This window comes from Grammomys surdaster, unplaced genomic scaffold (assembly GCF_004785775.1).
Source record: "Grammomys surdaster isolate TR1022 unplaced genomic scaffold, NIH_TR_1.0 126198, whole genome shotgun sequence".
Taxonomy (NCBI): domain Eukaryota; kingdom Metazoa; phylum Chordata; class Mammalia; order Rodentia; family Muridae; genus Grammomys; species Grammomys surdaster.
Window position 1 is genome coordinate 532,467 of NW_021621003.1, and position 26,832 is coordinate 559,298.

A 26,832-nucleotide genomic window follows, 5' to 3' on the forward strand; every position below is an offset into this window, starting at 1 on the left:
TCTTTCTTTCTTTCTTTCTTTCTTTCTTTCTTTCTTTCTTTCTTTCTCTGTCTCTCTATCTGTTTCTCTCTATATATCTTTGTCTCTCTGTCTCTCTCTGACCCTCCCCCTCTATGTTTATATTTCTCTTTTTCTCCTTGAGATATGGACGAACTATGTAGCTCCAGGTGGCCTGGACTTAGATGTACAGATGAGGCTGTCCTGGAACTAAGAGATGCATACCTGCCTCTGCTCTAGTGCTGTGTGTGAGAAAGGTATGGGCAGGCCACCACACATGATGCATTGCTGCTGTTCACTGAATCTTCTTCAAAGGTAGTCTGCATTTATTCTCTATGATGAAAACTCATTTTTTTCAGTTAAAATATGTATGCTCAGGGTTACTTTTCATATTGTGTTTAATTATTGCTGATGAGAAGTATCTCTGAAAGTTTTTTTTAGCTTCCTCATAAAGACCAACTATTGCTTAAAGGTCTTGCCAGGCAAATGAGGTTCATGATCCACAAGGGACAGAAATAAAGTGTTAAATTAGGTCATTGAAAAGAACTGCCTAATATGAAAACAACTGCTTCCTGTAGGAAACTGATCACGACAGGATTTCTGCACTTAAAGTCTGAAAAATGAAATTAGGTGACAAACATTTAGTCCATGGTTGAGTGACGCTATAAATACTTCAAACTGCTCTTTGTGGTTTGAGGGACTTGTATATCAGAACTATGTTATGTTAACTTATCTTGCATTGCTTGATATTTAAGTCTCTTCAGAGTGCTCTCATTCTGCTGTCTTTTTTTTTTCCTGTCTTCTATTCTTTGAAGAAAACAGAATGCTTATGCTGCTGCTGGTGGTGACCACGATGGCTCAGCATGAGTTGGAGTCTTCTTATTTCTGTCTTGCCATTTGGTACCTTTGTTGTCATGGTTTGTCAAAGGTTCCCTGAGAACTTGCACATTAGGCCTTAATCTTCAAGGGCAACTTCTCTAACCTTCCTTAACTTCAAGGATAGGATGATACACTGAGGGTAAGAAGCATGGACTTGTTGTTTGTTAGCATCATTAAATAGACAAAGCTCTGGAAGGGAACAATGTGCAGAACTCATTTGTGGTCTGAAGTCTGGAGAGATCACTTTGCTGGGGGTTGACATGTCCACTCTCCCTCTTCTCAGTTAGCACTGGCCGGGGCTGTCGCTCTCTGTGGGGAACAGAATTCTCTGCAGCTACTTCACTCTTTATTGTTCCACTGTGATGGAACAGTCTGCTGAAACGATCATTTGTCATCCTATCTCTTTAATTTACAGTAAAGGATGGCTGCAGCCCAGATCTTAGAACCAATATGAGAGACCAGTGAAGGCTGCAGTGAGTGGCACATTGAATCAGTAATGTGGTGCACTAATGCCAAGATCTGTAGCTAGATTAATAGAGCCAGAGTTGATCAATGCAATTATATTGACAAGGAGAACCTTGATGCTTAGAAAAAGACAAGATAAAACAAAACAGTGACATATGAATCCATGAGAATCAAGAAAAGCACAAAGTAAAGAGATTCTTAAGACACCTAAACAAAAAAATTAAAAATAAGACTTTTTCCTCTTTTATCAATTAGAGAATCACTGACTGGATTTCTGAAAGATTAGAAGGTCATTAGGAAACAAGTTGACCTGATACTCTAAAGCTACTTACCTGTAACTGCTCCACTTCCCCCAACCCGTCCCCCTCTGTCTCTGTCTCTCTGTCTCTGTCTCTCTGTCTCTGTCTCTCTGTCTCTCTCCCTCCCCCCCTCTCTGTCTCTCTCTCTCTCTTTGTGTGTGTGTGTGTGTGTGTGTGTGTGAGAGAGAGAGAGAGAGAGAGAGAGAGAGAGAGAGAGAGAGAGACAGACTTTCATAAGCTAAAATACAGGGTAAATAAGAATATACACAATTTGTTGGTTTTATTGAATAATCAGCCCAAAGTGGCCAGGTGGGTACCAAAGCACACAATAAGATGAGTAGAGACTAAATGCTGTCAGAAATCCATCCTCTGGTACTGAATAGACACTGGATACCCCACCCTTAAATGATTACGCATAGTTACTCCATCCCACCAGCTATGTATTGACTGTCTCCTCTATCCAGTTGTCACCATTAAAAAGTAGACAAACAAAGGAAACTTAAAAGACCAATGTGAATGTGCAAGAGATGTAATTTCCTTGAAGTGAGATGACTTACAGAGATGATAATTAGTGGTAAAAAAAAAAAGCTGAGAGAATAATGGAAAGAGAATGGGCCATTTTCTGTGTTTGTATTGTATTTTATATTTTGTTTTGTTTTGTTTTGTTTTGTTTTATAGCATCTGTCTTCTAATACCCATCAGAAACATGACCAAGATTTGATATAGGATGCAGAGAAGAGCAAATGTCAGGCTAAAGTGGTGGAAGCAGAATCAGTATGAAGGCTCGTGTGTAAAGCAATTAAGTGGGAGCTTATCTGCCCCGAAGACAGGGACTTGCTTGGCCCTGGTGTGAGATTTGGAGTAGATGTACAGCTGGGGGTTTGTGTATTTGGGGACATTACATTCTGTGCCTTGAGAAGGCAGAGAAGGCAGATGGCAAAGGCAAGGATATTGAAGTCTGAAAGGCTCCAAAAGATCAAACAAAGCTACAAGCTATCACAGAGACAAGTTAATTATCCTCTGTAAATGTGTAGCTTTTTCATCTGAAAGATAATCAGGACTATGGTAGCACCTACCTCATTTTGTGGGAATAAATAAGGCAGATTTCCACCAGGCACTTAACAACAGTTGGCACAAAGCATTACTCAAGCAGTAGCCACTCTTGATTGATCACTATCATTTTATTCTCAAGAACAAACCATCTGGGTGGTCTATAATATTTTACAAAGGAGACAGTCTAGACAGATTCACCAATTAGAAGGCAATTAGACTAATGAGGATCTCGTTAGGCAGCAGCCACTCCAAGAGGGAGAATGAAGGACAGAGTTACAGCAGTTGGGACTCTGGGATTTCAAAGATAAAAAAAAAATAAAGATGATACTGAAAGTTAGGTAAAAAAGAAAGTTGAGTTTGAGGTAGACTCCAGTGGCCACCAGATGTAATCGTGTTGAAAGACAAGGGAAGACCACATCCAGAACTGAAAGGTTGTCTGTCAGTTTAAGTTGCAGATAGCATTTTTCTGCAGATATTACAGAATGTGTTCTACTTGCTTTGAAGTTCAAACATTCAATTCGATAGAAAGGAAAAAGAGCAAACCCACAAATGGCTGCTGAATCACCACCCCATCTTTCCAGCAAACAAGGGGAGTCTATGAGCAGGGATCTTGCCTTTCTATTTCTCTTCAGTTTTCCATAGTATTTCTGTAAATATGGGCCAGTTGTCAGAGCTTTTCTGTGCCTTCAGTACTCTTAGGGCAATGCTCATAGTCCTTTTAGAATTGATATGGAATTCAATTTACCCTATGACCTTGGTCATAATAAGAAAATTGTTTAACATACTGAGTTCCCTGTCATGTCTTTGTTTTGGTAACACTATGAAGCAATAGTGCTCTTCATCTCAGCTAGGAACATATTGACCTAGTAAATGTGTAGAAAACCTAACGTTTAAGACTAAGGCTACAGTTGTAGGGTTTATTTTGTTTGTTTTGTTTTCTTGTCATTGCTTTTCATGGTCGTTTAAGATCGACTATGCCAGATTGACAAAGAAAGAGGTTCTGGACTGTGTCTATTTAAAATTGTCAAAGATAATGCTTGGCAGAACAGCTTATCTGCCCACAGCTGGCAGAAATGCAGCAAATGACAAAGTGGTATTGATTAGCTCCCTAAGGAATGCTTTTTAAACTAGGTGAAGTGAATATCTGCTATCTGTTAGGAGTGTGGTTAGAGTTTGTGAGAACTAGCCAGCATAGAGAGATACAGACATAACAGCACTCAAAGATGCAGTGGGAACAGAAAGTAAGGGAAGAATAACTTCCTTTTGTTCCTTAAGTATTCCATGGTTTGAGATAATTTAACCTGAGACACAGATGCTCATACACAGTGACTTTTTCCCTCTTCCCTTCTCCCTGCAGAGCAGCCTAAAGACAATCCTGGCTTTTTAGCCAAGATTTTCTCAGCATCTCCTCTCTCCTGGGCACTTGGCCATGTAGGGGATATAGTGTAGAAGAAAGAAAGCAAAGGCCAGAGACTATAAAACATGGCTAGAGGGTTGGTTTAGGGTTAACAATATTAGCATCAACCTGACTATAGTCTGACTTTTCCTCCGTATTCTCTAATGTCATGCAGCTCCCGTTGTTTGATGCTAAACTCCTAAGAGCAGTGATGGAGATCTGTACTGAGCCCGAGAGATGGAGGGATTTGAATTAGCATGCGCTAATTCCTCTGAGTGGCAGGCTCCTTGCTGCTGCCATTCCTACAGGCCATCATCTCAGTTTCTTTTAAAGTTCTCATGTTGTTTTATAGTGAAGAAAAGGAGCATATGGCCTCAATACACAGACATACAAAAGGCTTGTGGGTCACCCCCACTTTCTCTGCTGTAATTGTATTTAGAAAGCAGGTGGCCAGCACTTAATCACACAGGGAACATCTTTTAGAGGAGAAGCAGAATTCCCTGCACACAGACATTCTAGAATTCTAGAGGTAGATGAATTAAGACCCTGAGGAGAATTCTATCTTGGCAAGATGGTTGGGGCTACGTAAACCTTTAAATTTTTTCTCCTTTCCCCTCAACCTAAATTGTTCAGAAAAATTTTCCTCTGAGCCCACAAGGCTACAAATCATAAAATGTACAGTGCTCATTCACATGTGTGGGCACCTCCATTCCCTGATGGAGAAATGCTGAGACTGCAGGAACTGTCTTAGGTTTGTTTTACTTCATAGTAACAAGACATGAGTATACAGTGGTAGAGGTAGAGGGGATCTCATGGTTTGTTTTCTTAACTCCCTGTTTTATCAAAGGCAGAAGTGAAGAGGTGTATTCATCAGCACATGGCAGCTGTTAACAAGAAAAGTAAATTCAGAAATTATCTTCTAATGCTAGTCCATGTTCCTCTAAACTCCCCATTCTTGATATTTTGGGCTACTCTGGTTTTTATCCAGAAGCATAGAATCCTGTAAACTCAGCTTTTAGGCCATATTTTTTTTTTTTTAACTCAGGGCCTTGTGCATGCTAAGTAGGCATTCTGTCCCTGAGCCCCAGTCCCAGTGCCCAGGATATCCCTCCCATCATCTATTATGGTTAGTAAGATGGCACTGAATGAAAGAAAAATGGATAGCTTCCTGAGTAGATCTGAAGTAAACCAGAGATTTCTGTAGTTATTATCAGTGTTTTATCCTTTGCAATGTTAATATGGTCCTAGTTCAGTTTGTCTACACAGAAATCCAAAGGTGTAAACTCATTCATTGCCCATGGACACTTTTGATATACAGCACTCTTTATTTTTGTTTTAAAAAAGGAAAATTGGGGCATCAGGACCATCCCTCCATAGGCTCATATGACCTGGCTGTGGAAGAAAAGATTTTCTGGCATATCTAAAGAATAACATCCCAAATTTGATGTGCCTTCGCATGTGCATTTTCTCTTTTTCTCAAATGTCTTCTCCATATTTTCTCCTTTTAAAGTTACACTATATATAGACAAGTTAATATTTAGTTAAAATTATTTCAACCCTTGCCGTCTCAATGCCATCCCTTCCAGTGCGTTAGGATCTTGTGGGTTTGGTGGTATGGAGAGACGGATAGGCTTAAAGTTTCTCCTAGCTTCTTTGGATTCAGCTTCCTTTGCATGCTAATTATGATCTTGATGATACCATTACTTTTCTGCACATGGCACTTGACAACTCATGGGTTCTTTTCCTATATTTCCCAGAAGCTCTGTGGAGTCAAGTTTGGGTGTAGCACAGTACTCTAGAAACCCACTGGCTTAAAGCATAGACAATGTTTGTTGATTTATTCAGTTCTGGACATGGAGAATTTGGATGTTTCTCACCCAAGAACTTCTGACCCAAGGTGTCTCAGGAAAGCTTGAAAGGAGCTAGAAGATCAGGTTGCAAGATGGTTCACTGGGTGGTACTGGTGTTGGTAGGACCCCTCAGACCCAGTCTATGGGTTCCTTTTTATATATGTTTAAACAACATAAATACAGTTTTCTTCTGTTCTTTAGCCACCTGAATCATGCTTCAGAAACCTGACTCTTGCTTTTTTAAAAAAATATATATCTTAAAAGGACCTTTAAGACTGAATGAGACCTGGGCATGGTGGAGCACACCTTTAGTCACAGCACTCGGGAGGCAAAGGCAAGCTGATTTCTCTAAGTTTAAGCACAGTTTGGTCTACAGAGTAAGTTTCAAGACAGCCAGGGCTACACAGAGAAAACTTGCCTAACAAAACAAAATAAAACAAAACAAAACAAAACAAAACCCCCAAACCAAAATGAACAACCAAAAGACTAAATAGGATAACATATGAAAGCTGTGAAATCCTTCAGGCTGAGGAGAAAACTTCATGAGAATGTGGGTTTCTGTATTTCACACTCCACAGTGTGTGCATATTCTATGCTGTTTAGTTGTTTAGACATGAGTGAAAGAAGGAAAGTAACTTTCATAAAGATGAGGCTTTGATGTTTAGAATCTAATTTCAGGAATTAACCTTTTAGATTTTTCCTATTTGAACTAAGAATTCAACATTTGTGGAATTTTCAATATTATGAAATCTAAAGACCAGCCCAGAACAGTGGATAGGAAGATTTGTAAATCTTTAAACTGGAGGAAAGATATGCTATACAGATGTACTAATATGCTATATGGATGTAGCTGTAATGAGATTGTGAATAGTTTAAAAAAATATAATAAATCTAATTATTATAAATCATAACTAACCAGGAAAAAATACAAATTTGAATATTAAAAACAACATATGTTTGTGTTGCTTAAGTATCTTTTATGACTCTCAAATTTGGAAACATACAGGATTTGTGTATAATTTTTCTTGTTTCAAATAGTTTGAACATTTTAAAAATATATTTTGGCTAGAGATAATTCACACACATTCAGCCCATTGTTTAAATTCATGAAAATAACTTTTTCATTCAGCATGTTTTGATATTTTTAAAGTTTGAAAGCATATTTTCTATTTTGACTGCTGTAGCAAAATACCATAACTTCGGTAGGGTAGGAGAATTGTAAGAAAGCCCAGTTATAAGAACAACAAAAGCCCTCAAATAAATCTCTTACATTTCTGGACTCTGAAGTTCAAGCTAAGGGCAGCAGCAGGTGTGGACTTTGGTTAGGGTCGGGTCCATAGTAGCCAATCATTTATATGTTCTCACAAGCTAGACAGAAAGGAAGGGGATGTTTTAGGCCTCTTTCACTGGGACCCTAGTCTTATTCATCAGACTGCGCTCACCATCCTTATGGATAGAACTCACATGAGTTTTAGAAACACAATCATGCGGACCATGGCAACACAAACATTCTTTACATTAATTTGTAACATTAACTTTCCACTTCCTAGACATGGTGCTATTTCTACAGTGATTTTATATACCATTTTCCAGGGACCGTTAAGTCAAATCAGCGGAAGAACTAAGCAGGAAAAAGTGAACTGGGTTATCTCTGTCTCAGGGGTACAAAGAAGTAGAACAATCATCTCCTACCTCCTTTCTCTGCCAGGCAGTAAAGGAGATCATTGTACTTCTGGTTTAACATAAAGCAGATTATTTACAAAATACATCCATATGACAGTGTGATGTGCTTTACTTGCCTACAGGTCTCAATTACTGGAATTGTCAACTCCTTCAAACTATTTTTTTCCATTCACTATGAGCAGACCAACTCTGTTGCCCATCTGTGTGGCTTTCTGTAGCGTTCTCTTCCACACCTGGACTCCAGGATGTCGAGCTTTCCCAAAGGTGGAAAGGAGGGAGACAGTGCATGCATATGCAGAAAAAGATCAGTCCCAGAAGATGAACACAGATGATCAAGAAAACATCTCCTTTGCTTCAAAGTACATGCCACAGCAGATGTCCTCTGAAGCTCCAATGCTACTGTCTGCAGGACCTTCGGTGACACCATTACATAAAGTATTCTCTGTCAACAAAGAGAGCCAACTTCCAGGAGCTGAGCTTCTGCATCCTACCAGCCCTGGCATTTACTCTTCCAGTGAGCCAATGGTCTCAACCAGTGAACAAGGACATAGTTCCAGCCAGCTTGAAAGAATGTCTCCTGAGGACAGCCTTTCCAAGGCCATGTTTACTGTTGCTGTATCTTCACCTGCTTCTCTGAATCCTGACCAGGGGGGACCCTACAGCAATTTGAGTACCCAGCCTCTTGTAGAAGCAGTCACAGATGGAACACATAGTTTCCTGGAGTATGTAGATAACCAGCTGTTTGCAACTGAAAGTCAGGAAGTAGTTAACTTAGGGAATTCACCTTCTTCTTCTATAAATACCAAAGAACCTGAGAAAATCAGAGCAGATGCAGCCAGGATTATCACTGCCTTTCCTGGTGTTGATTCCACAAGAGACACAGAGCCTGAGAGGGAGAGGCCCTCAGAGGTGACAGCTGACTATGTCCAGAGCACTACCACCAACTATTTGGTGACAGTCCCCAAGAATGTCCTGACTATTGAGCCAACAGCTAGCAGTATTCTGGGAGACCCTAAGGTCACAGTGAGTGTCAGCACACCTGGCCCAGTCTCTTCTGTCTTCAGTGAGGAGTGGGATGACACCAAATTTGAAAGCATAAGTCGGGGGAGGCCCCCAGAGCCAGAAGCCAATGCAGAGACTCAAGTGAGAATAGAGCCCCCACATGGAACCCATGGTAGCTTTGAGGGGACTGAGGAGAGCACCACTTCCACAGAGGTTACAAAGGTGGCTCTGGGGTTCTCAGGAGGAGAAACAGCCTTAGGAACAGCCCTGGAAACTGCACTGGGGGATGAGAGGCCATCAGTCTTCACCCCTCAAATTTCCTTCCCTCCCACAATTCTGGCAGAAGACCCTGAATTTTCCACTATGAAGCTGTTCTCAAGTGCAGGAGGCTTCACAGCATCCACCCAGGGGGACAGGACCCAGCTCTCCTCTGGGACTACAGTTTCTACCTCTCAATATGAGTCTGTGTCACAGCAGGAAGAAGGAAATGTGTTAAAAGGTAAGGTAAAAAACTAAAGAATTAAAATAACAAAACATCCCCAAGCTTTGTTTAATTTGAAAACGTTCAATTTGGATATTTTTAAAATTTTATTTATAGTTGAAATTTTTTTGAGATGGGATCTTAAAAGTTGTCTTTGAATTCACAATGTTTCTGCCTTTGCTCATAACTACTAGGACTGCTGTTATGTGTCCTGTTACCTGGATGGTTTTATTTTGTTTGTTTACTTTAGCATTGAGACAGAATCTAGCTGAATGTCCTGGTTTGCCTTGAGCTTAAAATGTTGTCCAGTTCAACTGAAACTTACAACTATCCTCCTGCCTCTGCTTCCTCAGTGGTAATATTACAGATGTACGCTGCCATGTTTGTCTTTTTTTGTTTAGTTTTGTTTGTTTGTTTTTGCTTTTTAAATAATTCATTTAATTTTATTATGTTCATTGGTGTTTTGACTACATGCATGTCTGAGTGAGGGTGTTGGATCCCCTTGAAGAGGAGTTACAGACACTGAACTGCTTTGTGGATACTGGGAATTGAATCTGGGTACTCTGGAAGAGCAGCCAGTGCTCTTAACAACCTAGCCATCATTTTAAATCCTGGTTTTGCCTGTTAATGGTGACTTAGAAATAGTTACTCACATTTTAACCAAAGACAGTAGGATTCAAATAAATCATATATGTTCCATTAAAATCATTCTCTGTACATAAGTCAAAGTCCTCAACTTTGGACTGAAGTGATAAGTAGTTAAGCTCCCGAGCGGGTGTGCATTCCTCCTCTACACCCACCCAAATGTTTGGATTCATGAATGAAAGACATACACATGCAGCATTATTTTTAATATGCCCCAAGCAGCTCATTGGCTGGGTCACTTCCAAACCTTCCCACTGCTAACACACTCTTCCCTCTGCTATTCCTGAATTATTACTTACTAAAACCTATTTTACATCCTGGCTGCCACAGACCCTGGCCTGCAGCCCTGGTAGGCCACAACCCCAGACGCTTTCATCTTGGCAATGTCACTGTCTGTCTTCTACACTCCTCAGGCAGGAACCTTCTCCTCCCTGGCAATGGTGATCTCCTCTCCCTTGTGTTCCTTGCACGGGACCCTCAAAGTCCTGCCTCTGTCTCTTTGCCCAGCCATTGGCCACCAGCAACTTTATTTATCAATTAGAACCAGCTAGGGGCAGGTGCTGACAGCATATCACACGCAGAAACATGTGAATTCTTGTGTAAATTAGAAAGCCAGTTAACATAGGCAATAAACCAATCCACAATGAACTATTTTGCACAGACCCAATCTTCCTTGAGACATGTAGCAATATGTAAAGATGCTTTCAGTTGCTTTGCTTGAAACTTACTGCTGACATCTCCTGGGCAGAGACCAGGGATGCTTTAGAACATTCTCCATCTGGTGGACAGCTTCCAGAAGCATTAGTCTCAATCAATATATTAATAGCATTGTAACTAATGTAGTTAAATATTTTTCAACTTTTTTGTCATGAAAATATATAAAAACCTGTGAAATATGAAAGAAACAGCTATATTTTAAATAGTTTAATAACAATATTTGATACTTATTTGGACATCATTAATTACGTGCAAAATTTTTATATTTTTCAACAAAAATAATTAGGTAAATATTTATCTAGTGATAGTAACCACTGTGGTTCTCTGACCTTATAAACCCAAAGCTAAATTGTCTAGAAATAATATGGAAAGGAATTAAAAATCATCAGTAGACTTGATTCTAAATTTTCTCTTTTTTCCTGGCTACCATATCTTTGAATATTAGAAGATAAAAAACTCTAATTTTGTTGTTAATGGATTATGCGTTTACTATGTTGTTAGTCCCATAATAACATCTGAGAAGAGTGGATTTATGTAACGTTTATATGTATTCTCATTTCAAATTGTATCAGAATGTGAAAATCTTAAGACCTAGGCCAGGTAACCTATTAATAAGAAAAATATCAACAAAAAATATTGATACTATGGCTTATAAAGTTTTGTTGAGATCTAATATAAATGGTAAAAAATGGTCATTTGAAAAATAATAAACATAAATAACAGTTTACATCCCTATTAGAGTTTTGTTTTTGTTTGTTTTCTTGTTTTTGAGACAGGATCTCAGGTTGCCCAAACTCATACTGGCTAGCTTCTAGTTTTCAAAGACTGGGCTACTAAAGTGTAAGTTTTCATATATGCTCCCAGAAAATATTTTGTAAATTGTATTTAAACATTTTAATCTTTGAGACATTTTTTGAAACTATGTAGCCCTGTGTGGCCTCAAAAGTGTAGAGATGTACTTATTCATAAGGATATCTCAAAACCTAAGATAAAGGCATTACTACCAAATCCAGAATAACCTGCTTTAAAATGACATTAAGTGAGTTGGGCCTATAAAAGCATGAAGATCTTTAGGTAGGGTTAAACTAGAATTTTACTTCAATTTTCCATAGCACTTATGTTTCTAGAACATGAAGTCACATGGTCCCTAGCATACATTACACCATTACATTTATATTGTGATATTTTGAACTTATTTCAACTTTTACAAACACAAGCTAAAAATTAAAATGAGTTTGATAATATTCTGGCTATTCTGATGATCAAATATGCCTAAGGAAGCTGAAAATATCCAATTAATTTGTTTAGGATCATGAAGCTAGTAAGTGGTGAAATCAAAATTCAGACCCAAGTAACTTAACACTGCAATGTGCATTCTTAACCACTGGGGTTAACCAATAGGGCTCTACGATGGTATTATATACTCCTTCTCCTTTAACACATGTAGGAGGGTAAATTAAAAGTACATTCCACGTGCTGCCTGTCTTGTCTGTCCATCCCAGAAACTAGGTGAGCACTGGTTGGCTATTGTAATTATTGTTTTTTTTAAAAATGCCAACTTTCTTTTCCCCTTTTAGGTATGCAAATGTAAACATTCGTATGAAAAAACCCTTGTGAAAGATTTCAGTGTGACTTAGTTATGTATACTTTAGATCTTAACAGACTGATTCAGTTACTATCCAAACATGTCTGGGAAGCTCAGCTAACTATCTTTCTATTTTGTTTCAATTTTACTCTAGGGTTTTTGTGTGTTTATTCGTTTTTATATTAACTTCTTTATTTCTGGCTTAGATTGCTCCACAATTCCCACAAGCAGCCACAGTAACATTGTTTACTGGTCTTTGATTCCCAAGTTCTCTTTGTTGTTCTAGTCTCTGAAAGAGCTGGCTACTCCCTTTTCAGTTTATTAACTTCATAGTGAATTTAATATGTAGGAATTTGGTCTACTTTAAAGTGTTTCCCTCCTTCTCAGACATCACTCAAGAGATGACAATGGCCACTCAAGAAACAGACTCCACATTACCTGTGGTGACACAAGAGCATATGGCCACCATCGAGGTTCCCAGAGGCAGTGGGGAGCCTGAAGAGGGCATGCCATCCCCCTCTCTTGTGTCTGTTGATGTGGGTGATGCTGAGCTGTCCAGAAGATGGGAGTCTCTGGCCACTCCAGCCTCCACCACCGTTGTCCCTATGTCTCTCAAACTTACCTCTTCCATGGAAGGTCAGTAGTGGGGTGTGGGTTCAGTGTTTGAGTGACGGGTGTGGATCTTTACTGTTAATTACTGGAATGAGAGAGGCAGCTGGCCCTTTCACCAGCATACACATGTCCCCAAAACATGGTCAGCTCGCTTTGCTTGTAGAAATGTGTTAGAGCATCAATGGATGAGGCAGACTCCTCCCCTGGTTCCTAAGCCTAAGCCTCCTGAGGACTCTCACCTAAGAGTCAGGGTGGGTAAATGTAAAAATAGCAAGGGCCTGTCTGCCTTTGGGACCCCATGTATAATTCTGGACCACCCATTATACTGTCAATAGAATATATGGGAGATTAAAATTTAAAAGCAAAATTATGATTTGAGGCATTGTTTTTTTTTTCAGGATGATGAAATGTTTTCTGGGTGTAGCTAGGTTGGTGTGAGAAGAAGAGATGAATTTTAGTTATATTTAAGTACAGAATTTACTGTTCTTCTGATTTCTTGCCTTTCGAAGCTAATGTTAACATTTTCTGTGTTGACTATCTTGTGGGTCAAGTCCTGTCTCTTGTGTTTGGCAGATCTCATGGACACAATCACTGGACCAAATGAGGAATTCATACCAGTTTTGAGCTCTCCAGTAGCAACCCCTGCAATGACTGTGGAGGCTGCCACAATTTCTCCAGCAATCCCTTCTGAGGGAAGAACGAGTCCATCCATCAGCCGCCCAAATACAGCTGCCTCCTTTGGCCTGGAACAACTCGAATCTGAAGGTATCCTTGTCTCTGTCCATACATTTGAGAAACAACTAAATTGGTGTGCCTGTAAGCTCCTGGGTAAACTGGCCTAGGAAAATATAGTCTGCCACTGATTTTTCATGGCCCGTGAACTAAGAATAGTTTCTACATTATTAAATGGCTGAATAAGCTTGCAAGCACAGTATTTTGTGAAGTGTGCTAGTTATATAACCTGCAAGTGTCAGTGTTCATGAGTAGAGCTGCATCCCAGTCCAGGCACATCCTCATTTGCATGTTGATGATGGCTACCTTGGGGCCATAGCTCAAAGCTGAGACGTGGTTGTAAAGACTAAATGGCCTAAACAGCCCAGAGTATTTATAATATTGTCCTAGCAATCTCTAGCATGCAAATACACATATGTATGCATGTAGGTAGGTGTGTGGGTATGTAAAGATGTATGTGATTACCTACTGCAATTGAACATTAAACTCAACTTGGAGAGCTTTCAATGAACCTCAATATAGTACACACACACACACACAGAGCCCATAATGTGTGACCTTAACTGCAAGTAAGCACTGGACTCAGACTCCTCTTGAAGAGCTTTTTATTAAAATCATCTGCCTGAGATTTCTCTGTGTTTCCAGTTAAATTTACATGGGCGGAATATGGGATTAACATTCAAAATGAGTGTCTTAGTTCCTTTCATTATTCAGGCTGGATGAGAATAGCAGGCTTAAATGGAGGAGCCCTGTTTATTCAATTGGATTTTTCTTTTATGAAATTTTAAATGTTTACTGTGTTTTTATAACATCATTGTCAGTGCTGGGTTATTCTCTTAGTAACATTTTTGAGTTCCTGTCTAGGTACAGAGAGTTTCTTTATTACTTAGGGTGAGAAATCCATGCCAAATTGTACTATCTAAGGCATTGGCTTTGGCCATGAAAAGTGTAATTCAGGCATAGCTGCACATCAACAAGCGATAAGAATGCATATAGGGCCCACAGTCATGTGACTCCGTGAGTCAGCACCCTGAAAGGTGAGGAGTGTCACATTGTGGATGCAAATGATTGAATCTAGTTATGTTAGCCCAGACCACAGGGCAGCTCCTAGGCAGTCAGCCATGTCCTAAGAGAGAGGACGGAGGATGTTCTTGGATTCTGTGTTTTCTCTACTGCAGGGAAGAGGTTCAGCTGGGTGTATAGGAGATGCTTTTCCCCCCCAAGATTTATTGTATTTTTTATGAAAAATCTGTGTGTATGTCTGTATGACTGTATATGCCATGTATGTATTGGGACCCTTAGAAGCTGGATCCATAAGATCCTCTGGAACTAGAGTCATAGGAAGTTTCCATGGGTGCTGGAAATCAAACTTGGATCCCCCGCAGAAGAACACACACCCCTAACCCTTGAGCCGTCTCTCCAGCCTGTCTTATAGCCTTACAGAATGGCATTTATAATCTGCTCACTAAGAAACATAACACATGAAGAATGGCTTGGAGAATTTCACAGAAGAATGCTGACTTAAGAAGCAGACCAATATGGTTTCTCTCATGTCACATGAAGACAGATACCACATGGCTTTAAGCTCAAAGCCTCGTATTTTCAGTTCCCTGGTAAAAAATCAGGTTTCCTTAAATTGACTTGAAATATAGATGGCAGCTTTACTGGGCCAGATTCATTAAATCAAGGGGAAAAATGTATTTGTGAAGAGTCTATACTTGTAAAACTGTAGTAATTTTCTAAACTTAGTAGATGATGACAGTTGTGTTGAAATACGTGGGAATTTTTCTGATATTCTAAAGATACCCTGGGATCTGAGATCTTTTCTTCTACATAATATAGTTTTAGCTTCTTCTCTTTGTTTGAGAATATATTTTGTCAGGTTTCGAACTAAATTATGCTTCTTGTCAAGATTTCTGAAAGACTTTTTTTCGTTAAAAACCATTCTTTCTATTACCTTGTTGGACTTAAGATAAGGTCTAGAATTAAATTAGCACATAATATTTCCTAATGACAAAGGTGTAGAATTTATCTTGAATTACTATGTATTAAAAATGTCACAAGTTTATCCTGGCATTTAAATCTCAGAAAGCTGAAAGGACCATATGTATTCAAACAGATGAACCTACCAAACTCCTGGGGCCTCCATTTTCAGCCTGTTTCTCTGCCTTGCCTAGGAATGTAAACACAGTAGGAGATGGTGCTGAGGGGAGCATTTTAATTTTACCACAGAATTACAACTAGAAGAGAATTATTTTTACCAAAATAATTTATTACTTGTGGTACGTTTTCTTTAATTTCTTTCTAAGGTTGTTTTGTTTTTGAGACTGGGTATTACTAGGTAATTCCCACTGATCTAGACCTAGTTATAGAATGAGTTTGAGGCCCGTCCTGGACACATCAGACCCTGTCAAACACACAACAAATTTATTTATTTGTGTATTTATATGTGTATTTATTTGTTTATACACTTAATCTTTTATGACATAAGAGCAGTTCTCAACCTGTAGGTTATAACCTCTTTGGTGGGGGGGATTGGATGACCTTTCCACAGGGGTCACCTAAGACTATCAAAACCCACAGAGATTTATCTTACTTTATTATTCATAGCAGTAGCAAAATTACACAGTTATGAAGTAGCAAGGAAACTAGTTTTATGGTTGGGGGTCACCACAGCATGAGGAACTATTAAAGGGCTGTAGCATTAGGAAGGTTGAGAACAACTGCAGTAGAGGATAACTGTTTGCTTTACACAATTTAAAATTGTTGTGTGTTTCATTTACCTCTGAGGTGATGTAAATTAATCTAAGCTAAAAATCTATAACAGTACTGTAGGAAGTAGGACACTGCTTGAATATCTCCACACTTAGAAACTGAAGATGTTGCTCAGTGGTAGGGTGCTTGCCTAGTATGTGCAAGTCCCTGAGTTCAATCCCAAGAGCATGCCTTATCCCAAACAATTCCCATTTGCTCATTGTTTCAAATGACCCACTGCATACAGGCTTTTTAATCTAATAAATGAACAAGAATTCTGTGATAAATTCAGAAATAATAGAACCGTAGTTTGACTTGCTGGAGGATTACTTTTTATATGTATTTTATTTTAATAATTATAAGTTATTTACATACAGCATAAAAATATGGTGACACATATGTTTCTCTCTATATATGATGTTAGAATTTCAGGAGAAAGTAAGATTTTTGTTTTGTTCCATTTTGTTCTGTTTTGCTTTGCTTTGTTTGAGACAGTTTTTTACTTTGTATCCCTGGTTAGTCTGGAACTCTGTATATAGACCAGGCTGGCTTTGAACTCACAGAGATATACTAGCTTCTGCCTCTCATGAGCTGAGACAGAAAGTTGTGTTTGGAAAGGATGCTTTCATTTGTGCGTCTGAGATGATAGTTTTGGCAATATGGTGGTCTTCTTGCTGTTGACACTAAAGTCAAAAAGGCCTTGCCTTTTCTTATTGGTTAACTAGAAAGCAATTTGGAGGTGCACTAAGAGGCTTTAAAGAACAGCTTCTCAGATGCTGTTTTTGAAAGCTCCTCTGAGGATACTGCAGTGCTTGTTTGATTTAAAGTATTACTTAATGTGCATGGGTGTTTTGTCTGCGTGCATGTATGGGCACTACATGGATGCCTAGTGCCTACAAAGGCCAGAAGGGCACTGGATCCCAGACACTGAATTACACAGAGTTGTGAGCTGCCATACAGATATTGAGAATTGACCCAGATCCTCTGCATAATCAGCAAGTGCTCTTAACCTCTGAGCCAACTCTCTAGCCTTCTATACTTCATTTGTAAGGATCTCCTGTGACAGATTTTGAAAAATAGATTGCCAGACATTTCAGTTATTGATTGCCTCTTAGTGTGGCTCTTTTTGTTGTCATGCCCTGAAGTCATAGTGCATTCCCAGGCACCTGTGACAAGCCTCTTTTGAGCATCTGTCAACTCTCTTGGGTAGAAGAGCCAATCTCTTAGCACTCAGAATGGCTATCACATGCTTTCTAGTACTACTCATTTGGTCAGTGGTATTTTGAAAGTGTTTTAAATTAAAATTATGGTGCACTGCTACAAGCTGCTACAAGGTATTCACAAATCTGCTACACACACACACACACACACACACACACACACGACAGCAGACATCCATTAAATTCTTCTGACATTCGTTTTTTTTTTTTTTGTTTTGTTTTGTTTTTTTACCATTGGGAATAATTTATCGGTATACCCACACGATTTAGTAACATTGTTGCAGAGTTGATGTCCTTCATTGGCCTGTGAGGTGTGTGTTTGTGTGTGTGTGCGCATACAGTATGTGTGCAACTATTTATACATGCATGTGTATGTGTGTACTTGTGTACTTTTTCTGCCCAGCCCAGTACTGCTTGGCATGCTGATATTTAGTCATCCAAAAACATCCTCTTTAAGAATGAAGACAGGGTTTTGTTTCTTTTATATTCAGCAGGCTAGCACTGTTACTTACTCATGTTATTATGAATGCATTTGGAAAGTATTTGGCAACTCAGGGAATACCACAGAAAATTAGGGCTTTATTTAACAGAGCACAGGATATAATAACAGAGCACAGAGACATATGATAGATGTGTAAATTACACATTGCAGGGTGAAAAGTGAAAGTATTAAAAACGTGAACAGAGATTCAAGGTCAGGAGAAAACATTAGCTCTGGGCTACAGAGATATGAAATGCCATATATGCTCATCTTTCTGTGTATTTGGATTTACATAAATATGTTTAATTATTATTACATTATTGCTAACAGAAAAAGAGATGTGACAAATCCTCAAATGTGGAGAAATGTTAAATAGACATAAAGAGATACTATATGTATAACATTAATGATAAATTACCTTATGAACATTTGTACCAAGCAAATTTTTCTAATTTGATAGTGATGAGATGAATTAGTCTTTAAAATTAGTTTTTTAGCTGGATGTGGTAGCAAACACCTCTAATCTCAGCTCTTAAAAGGCAGCGTGTGGCAAGTTAATCTCTGTAAGTTTGAGACTAGCCTGGTCCTCAGTGAGTTTTAGACCAGTCAGAGTTACAAAATGAGACCCTGTTTTATGTAGATATAGATACAGATTAGATAAAGATGTAGAGATTGAGATGATATAGATATAGACAGATAGATAGATAGATAGATAGATAGATAGATAGATAGATGATGGATAGCAGATGTGACAGAATAGGCAATACAGAAGAGCCAGCCATGCCCTCAGTCTCAGACCAGCAAATCTTTTATTTATTAGAAGCTGTACTGTTCCTCCTGAGCAGGATGTTCAGGTGTCGGGTAGGTTTTGTTCTGAATGACTGCTCTGGGCTCCTGTACCATAGAGAGTCTCTGAAGTGAGTGGTTCATGCACAGATTCCTAAGTGTCCTGAGTTTCCTACAGTTGAAGAAAACATGTATCTTGGAAGTATATAATAGCTTGCAAAAATTTCAAAAGCATTTTAAAAATGCTATTAGTATATATTAATCCTAAATAATAAAGGGCTTCTTTATGATGTATATAGATATCAAAAGTATTTTAGATGTTTTCAGAGAAGGCGTTTTTATTTTCTTTTAAAAATATTTTAAGCTTACATTATTGTGTGTGTATGTTTTGTGTGTCTGTGCATGCATGAAGATGAGGGAAACCCTGTAAGAGTGTGTTTGTGTGTGTGTTTATATACATATATATTCTTTTACTGAGGTAAACATGAGAATTTCATTGTACTAAGTACAAATTATTACAAACCTGAGAAGTGTGTAGACAGATGTAAGGGTAAGAACTATCACTGGCAATATGGCCGACTGTTTTCATCACCTTGATGCTGCCTGGGTGTCATACTACTGTTACCTGCTTTATTATTACCTTTTATTTTTTTAAGACAAGGTCTCACTCTGTAGCTCCACTTGTAGCCCTGGAACTTACTACATAACTGAGACTTGCATTGAACATGTGACAGTCCTCCTGTATCAGCCTGCCATGTTCTGAGATTATAGGCATGAGCTACTACTCATGGATCAAAATACCCTTAATGTTTATATTCATACATGACCCTCAAAGAAAAGATCAGAAAAAAGATGCATCTATTTAAATACTCCTATAAGTTTTAAAAATGATCACATTTGGAAACAAATTTGTTCTGATTTTGGAAGGTTCTGACTCTGCTTTCTAGAGTCTTCTTCAGCCAAGCTACCTCTTTCTACACTGATGATAATTCCAGATAAAAATATCCCACGGAAATATTCCCTACTGAAATGCTATAAAAACCTCCAGGACTTCAGCGTGATAAGCTAATTGAGGCCAAGTAGTGACCCTCAACTCCCACATACACACTGCCTCTCATCTTTTGAGGTTGAAGGACATACCCTTAACTCTGGAAAGCCGCAGCTTAATGACACTCATGATTAACTCTATTAAACATGTTAACTTCCAACCATCAGAGACATAATCTCATGCCCTATAAAAGCCTGCTCTAGTCTTACCATTGTTGCTGTGATGAAACGCTCAGAACAGTGAGGGAAGGAAGGGCTTATTTTAACAACAGAATATAATCTCTAACCAAATGCAGTGAGGGCTGGAACCTGAATGCAGGCCTGCTTGCTGTTGGCACAGCATCACCTCTAACCAGGAACTCACAGCCAAGGAAGAGAAGTAGGGACTACAGAGGAGTGCTCTGGCACTCTGGCTCTCTGGCAGGATCATGCTCAATTAGTTCCTTACTTTGCCCACATTAACTTCTACAAAAAAATAATGCTGCCCACAATGGTCTGGGCCCTCCTACATCAATTAATAGACATGTCCATGGACCAATCTGATCTAGACAATTTCTGTAAAATGGCTCTAGGCTATGTTAAATCAACTGTTAGAACTAATTAAAGCAAAGCCTGATTCTTTTCTAGACATTTTAAGACCATTTTCACCTATAGAATAGTAAGGCTGATGTATTGTAGGCAAATAACAACCAAAGCTACATTATTCCAAAAAATAAGGCAATGAAATTAAAATTAAGAGGAGCAGGGAGGCAGAATCGGTTCTGCTCCAACCCCTCCTCTGTGGAGCCTCTCTAACCATCCTGCTCTGAACAGTGAGTGAGAGCTTATACTGGAAAAACTCCCCTGCTTCAGGTCTCAGTGCACTCACTTGACTATAAGTCCTGGCTCCACCATGAAACCTCACTGGATTTTAATGAAAGACTTTTACCCTATTTGGACCTCAGTTTTTCTGTCTGCAAAACTGGGACATTGATGTTTCTCCTCATAGCTTGTGAGGAGGAAATGTGATCTTCCTTGTAAAAGTTCTTAGTGTACATTTATTTACATATGGAGCAAATATATAATGTGGCTTAGTTTTATCATTGATGACTTCATCTCTTAACATTATGTATCAGGTATTATTACCGGGTCTCATTTATTACAGTGAAGTATATCTTCTCTATGGTGTTATTGTCTGGGTGACAGGTAGATGACATGGCAATAGCAAAAAACAAGGCAGGAAGACACAGGAAGTGGCAATGTGTTGCAGGGAGAGCACACCACTTCTGATGCAGAATGATGCTGTACTTTGCCAGGAGGAAAAGCTGAGCTTAGTGGTACCAGATCTAAGAAAAGCCCAGCCTTTTCATGGCATGTGAGACATTCTGAATTGTGTGTGTTAGAAATCAATTCAGAAGGCTTTCTGTTTTAATTAATTATTTCATTTTTTGAGTCATAATCCTCCAATGTAGCCCAGGTTAGACTCACACTCATGATCCTACTGCCTCAGTTTCCTGAGTGCTGTAATCAGAGACATCACCAGGCCTAGACTCAGGTTTATTCTTACAGTCTGCACATTCCAAATGAATCTGTTTTTCTAGACAGCAACAGTCAGCTTATGACATCTCAACCTTACATCTGCTTAGGCGGGGTCAGCTCTCCCTAGTCATATAGACAAAGACCTGTCAGTGCCAGGTGCTGTGTAAAATGAAGACTAAGTCCTGGTCTTTATACTGATCATTGTGTTTGCCTTTTCTTGCTTTTTGTGTGACAACTCGAGTCCAGCACTTGTTTAGACCCCAAATTAGACATTTAAAACAGTGTCAAGGAGGTGATGGTTCCTAATCACATTCTTTAATAAATTCCTTAGGTGTCATGGATACCACTGAGAAGTCACACATTATTTCACATCCTCAGAGGAGTCTGTACTGACACTTGCACTCACTTAGGTCAGAAGATCTCAATATTCTTAAGTAATTCTTTAAGTCATATTGGAAAAGAGATTAGAGGATGGCTTTGGGATCAGGCTCTAGCAATGGTGGGAGTCCATCTGTATAAAGGTCATCTCCGCCATGCTACCATCCCCAGAATGGCAACACGATGTACATTGGCTTTCCTTAAAAGTTTGTCATACTCTTTTGACACATACACATAGTACAATATAATAAAAACTGTTTTAGGCTCTGTGAAGGATTCATTTATTAAGGGAAGGTTTTGAGCAAGGCACAACACTTGATCCTTAGAGTGAGGTGAAAAGAAGGACGTAACAAGTTTTGTTTTCAAGAAGGGAAGGCTCACGGGTATAATAAATAAAAACATATCTCCACAAAATAATATATACTCCTCATTTTGGATAGGTTGTGTCCTTGTACAGATCAAAGGGAAAGTCTACCCTAATCAGTATTTTTACAAAATCAATAATCAACCTATCCAATCTGTAATTTATCTTTTATATGGGTGTGAAGTTGTATACATAGTTTTTATTCATTTTCTTAAAGAAAATACTCCTTTATGGTAATTAAGTTGCTAAAGCTTTTATATTGAATGTCTCAAAATTTATAGATCCAAGTCTGATCCTGCCTCTGTATTTCTCCATAGAGAAGCCAGAAAAAGTAGAATGGTCAGTCTTCTATTCCTGTCTCCAAAGACACATGTACAAGAGGCTGTTATCTTAATCAAGAGTAATTGGACTAACAATCAGAAGCTATAGCCTAGAGTTACCACTATTGGTGTGAGGGCTCCCTATATTAATATAATGTAATGTGGAGTGGATTTATAAATGAAAATGGCAGAACAGAGCACCTCTATGTGGTCAAGCCTGAGACAGGATTAGGTATTAATAAGGCACAGGTAGAGTTGAGTGAAATACACTCTGTTAACCAGAGAGGGGAGGGTTTGATCAAGAGCAAAACGTGCAATTCTAAAGACAGAAAAACTAAATGAAGTAAAATAAATATTAAACCATTGCACAAGTACTGTTTGAAGTAGACTAATTGTCTTGCCTCAGACATTTTCTTCTCATTAATAGCAGTTTCAAATAGTTTTAAGGCTACACATAAATTTTATATTATATATGCTGTTAAACATCAATTAGAAATTTTAAATTTAATACAGTTGATAAAATGATGTAGGCAAATATAGGAAGTTTCAAATCATGTTTCTTTAGTATTCAGAACAGTGAACTGAAATGTACAGTTTTGAAGAACATAATATATAATAAATAATATCAATTGAGTTTTACATTTTTAATTAGTGGGGTGTGTGTGTGTGTGTGTGTGTGTTGCACATGTGAATATAAGAAGATGATTTTGGGATTCCATTCTGGCCTTCCATAATATGGGGCCACAGATCAAATTCAGGTCATCAGGACTGATTAGCAGCAGGGATGTTTACTCATGGAGTCATCTCACCACTCCGTGAGTTTTTACCTAATTTTAAAAATATACATCTCACACTTAAGAATCAGATATCAGATGCTCATCGAACTATTTTAGACTCAAGAATTTGAAAGTGGAATTTGAATAGCAAAAGAACCTCTTACTCAATTTGTTGGGATTACCTCAAAAGAAGATAATATAAATGATTTTTAAAGTATGTATTAGGAATTGAGGTTTTTACAGAAAATGTGATAGGCCTTAACATAGCAAGATGACTAGGTCTTCAGTAATTGAGTTTGTAAAGAGGCAGAAGGGTCTCTAAGAAACATACCAGCTTGATTTTTGAGGACAAAAATGTGGACAAAACAGAATTCACAATAAAAATTCACAAGCTTCTCACACTTTAGATTCCAACAAACCTGTAACTTGTAATGAGCATCAACAAGTTAACAAGGAGGTAGTCCACCATATCCAGGGGTTATGTGTATGCCTACACAGTCAGATCCAAGAAGTGTAATGACCATGTGCAAAGAAATGGTGAATGAAGTCACAAACACAACAGATGGCATGGGAAAGTATTAAAAGGAGAAAGAAAGATTCTTAACAAGCAGATTAGAAAGAACAGATTCAGAAAAAGAAAAAGATAGATCATTTTCAAAGAAACAAGACACTAAGAGCAGAGTTCACAGCAGATCACTGGAAATGTAAGCTGGAAGAGAGAATAGCATCCTCAAAGTGCTGAGAAGTGAGGAACTGGGAACTCTGGCTCATGCATTTACAGAATAAAGGCAGAATACTAATAACAAGCCATATAATATGAACTGCTAAGAGAGGAAGAGGCGCAACCCTAACAGGAAGGAATGAGATTCAGGAAGAAGTAGGAGGCAAGTAAGTTGATGAACATGTACAGAAGTTCTAACCACTTATAACTTTATGAAATGAGAGATCAGGACAGAGCTAGTGAAGAGCAATAGACAAAAGCCAGAAGGTATCATAAGATGAAAATGTTCTAAAGCTCTTTATACACATCTATTGCTTGTTCATGTGTGCCCAGGGATAGCAGTGCCACAGCATGCATGTGGAGATCAGAGGACAACTTTGGACTGCCTTTCTGCCTTACCTCACTGAAGTTCCTCTTGCTATTACTGCTGCTGCTGCTGCACTGCATATTCCAAGCTAGCTAGCCTAGGAGCTTCTGGCCAATTCTCTTGTTTATACCTCCCTTGTTTCTACTTCATTTCTCTGTAGTAGTGCACGGATTAGAATGCTTCTTACTACAGCCAGTATTTGTTGTTACACTAGGGATTTTTTTCTCCTGAACTGTTTTTCTATCAGTGATTAGATCCCTTTTTAATGAAGGGTAAGAGAATGATAAAAATTAATTTTTGTTTAGTTAAACGTGGATAGTAATGTTTTCAGAATCAATTCAAGAGTAAAGGTTAGAAATGTAGTGGAATGTATCATATAGACATATAAGCATATGGCATTCAGTAATAATGAATAGCATTAGGACCAGAAGGAGGGTTTTGAAGGAGTATGCAAGCTGAGCAGTGGTGGCACACGCCTTTAATCCCAGCACTTGGGGGGGCAGAGGCAGGCAGATTTCTGAGTTCCAGGCCAGCCTGGTCTACAGAGTGAGTTCCAGGACAGCCAGCACTATACAGAGAAACCCTGTCTTGAAAAAGCAAAAAGACAAACAAAAGAGGAGTATGCATATAGTTGCAAGAATATGTGTGTGTGATAAAGATTTATTTTTAGTATATATGTGTGTGTTGTGTACAGATAAGTACATGTAAACATTTGAGCATAGGTGACATCAGATACTGGATTTAGTTAAAGCATGAAGTTAAAGGTAGTTCTAAACTATGTGATGTAGGTGCTAGGAACTGAACATGGCCTTCTATAAGGCCTTCTCTTAGCCTCTAAGCCATCACTTATCCCTCATAAAAGGCGATTAAACACATCCTAATTCTTTACTGCAATGGTGAGTTCTCTGGGATTGTTTTTTACAATAGAAAGCTCAGTAACAAGTTTATGGTTTATACATACATGCATACATATATATATAATATTCATATTGAAATGTAATATTAAACTTTATAATATACATATATACAAATATTGTTTATATGTTATTTGTATATCATGATAAAAATATGAAGGTGGGAATAGTTGACATTTTAGTAATGTTAGGAGATTCATTAAATTCTCAATCAGCTTAGAACCTTGATGTGCTGGATTTTGAGAGAGTTAAAAATATCTGAGGTTTCTCAGCACCTTCTACTCATAGGGAGCCATCTGCTGGAGGATTGCTTCATATCCTTAGAGCAAAATTAACTTCTTTGGCTTTTAAGTTTCACACTCAATTTTGTGCTCAACTTGAGAAGAGTCTGGCTGTAAAAGTAGTATCATTCCCAGGGCTGTGGTTATTCTTATGTATGTAAACCCTTTTAGCAATATTGCTATTAGGTAAAACAATTTAATCCCATTTATTAATATTGCCATCTGTGTGTGCATGGGTATGCATATGGTGCTTGTGAGTGCAAGTGTATCCATGCCGTGGTGTGGACAGGAGAGGTCAGAGAACAACTGTGGGAGCCAGCTCTGTCTTTCCATCAAGGGTTTCAGGGATGAACCCAAATCTTCAGGTTTCTGTGGCAAGTGACTTGCTCACTGAGCCATCTTTCTGGCCCCTTGTTCTTGATCCTTAGGGTTCTGAGATGCTAGTGAACATTTCAGGATATGGCAGAGACTAATACAGCTCAGCTCAGGGAGTTCCCATCTCCATAGAAGCCTTCTATTTTTTCATGTGCATTAGGTTATTGCCTTAGATCCTGCTTTAAATTTAAAGGAGGAAGGGAAAGGCCAGTGTAAAAAACTCTACCTTATAAAAACTACATAAACAGGCCAAAGGTGAGGATTCATATGAAAAATGAATATTGTAAGAAGGCGGAATAAACAGCTGTCCACAGTCAGGCAAGCAAGACATCCTAGGACAAGGGTTCCCGTTCTGGTACTTTCTCCCAAGCTGGTATGGCACATACCACATCAGCCCTGTGATGTGTTAATGACAGCCTGGAGATGCTCACTATGTGTTTGTCTTTTAGATATAAAAAGAAAAGTGTCTACATTAGAGACCCTAGGACAGCCTTTAGTGAGGTCTGCCTGTGAGAGTGTCAGTGAAATTTGTAGATGTCTTGTCCTGAACAAAAGTAAAGCTTGAATTTTGGTGACAACAGACTGAAGGTATGTTTGTAATTAGTAAGAAAAACAATCCCTAACCATGAGAGGCAACAATTCTGGGTTTGAACAAACTCATCTTAAGCTCTGTTTAGATATTATTTGAAGATTCAAAGTTTTTATTAAATGAACAGCCAGTAAGAAAAAACAAACAAACAGAGCCTACAGATTTCTTCCCTCTTCAGCTAACAATGTGAGTTTGCAAGATAAAGCTGGCAAGGCGTTTTCGTTCCTCAGAGGCTTAACCCCTCAGAAGAACAAAAGAATCCTGTGGGTTATGAAGCCACTCTTCTAACAGAGAGAGGCCAGACAGACAAAATTGTCTTAAAGAGGGTACTGTCTAGACACAATTTTTTCTTCTCTCCTGGCCATGTGCAACAAGACATTTCTTTATTTCAACTCTGAACATACCACTTAATGTCACCAAGCATTGTTCAGCTATCTGACATTGATATCTGACACAGCTCCTTCTTTTCCCTTCCTTCCTTCCTTCCTTCCTTCCTTCCTTCCTTCCTTCCTTCCTTCCTTCCTTCCTTCCTTCCTTCCCCCCCC

At 38.6% G+C, this 26,832-nt stretch overlaps 1 protein-coding gene across 3 annotated transcripts in view; it reads left to right on the top strand.

Annotated features, from left to right (window-relative positions):
- The window catches only part of LOC114613341 (armadillo-like helical domain-containing protein 4), a 100,730-nt gene that overhangs the window by 1,843 nt on the left and 72,055 nt on the right, over window positions 1-26,832 (top strand). For 2 of the 3 annotated variants that reach the window (XM_028758617.1, XM_028758618.1), the window contains exons 2-4: window positions 7,745-9,123; window positions 12,440-12,688; window positions 13,238-13,429. In XM_028758617.1, coding sequence (XP_028614450.1) covers window positions 7,797-9,123; window positions 12,440-12,688; window positions 13,238-13,429 — 1,768 coding nt within the window. In that variant the 5' untranslated portion in view covers window positions 7,745-7,796. The remainder of the gene's footprint in view (window positions 1-7,744; window positions 9,124-12,439; window positions 12,689-13,237; window positions 13,430-26,832) is intronic. The other variant, XM_028758619.1, reaches the window with a different exon arrangement.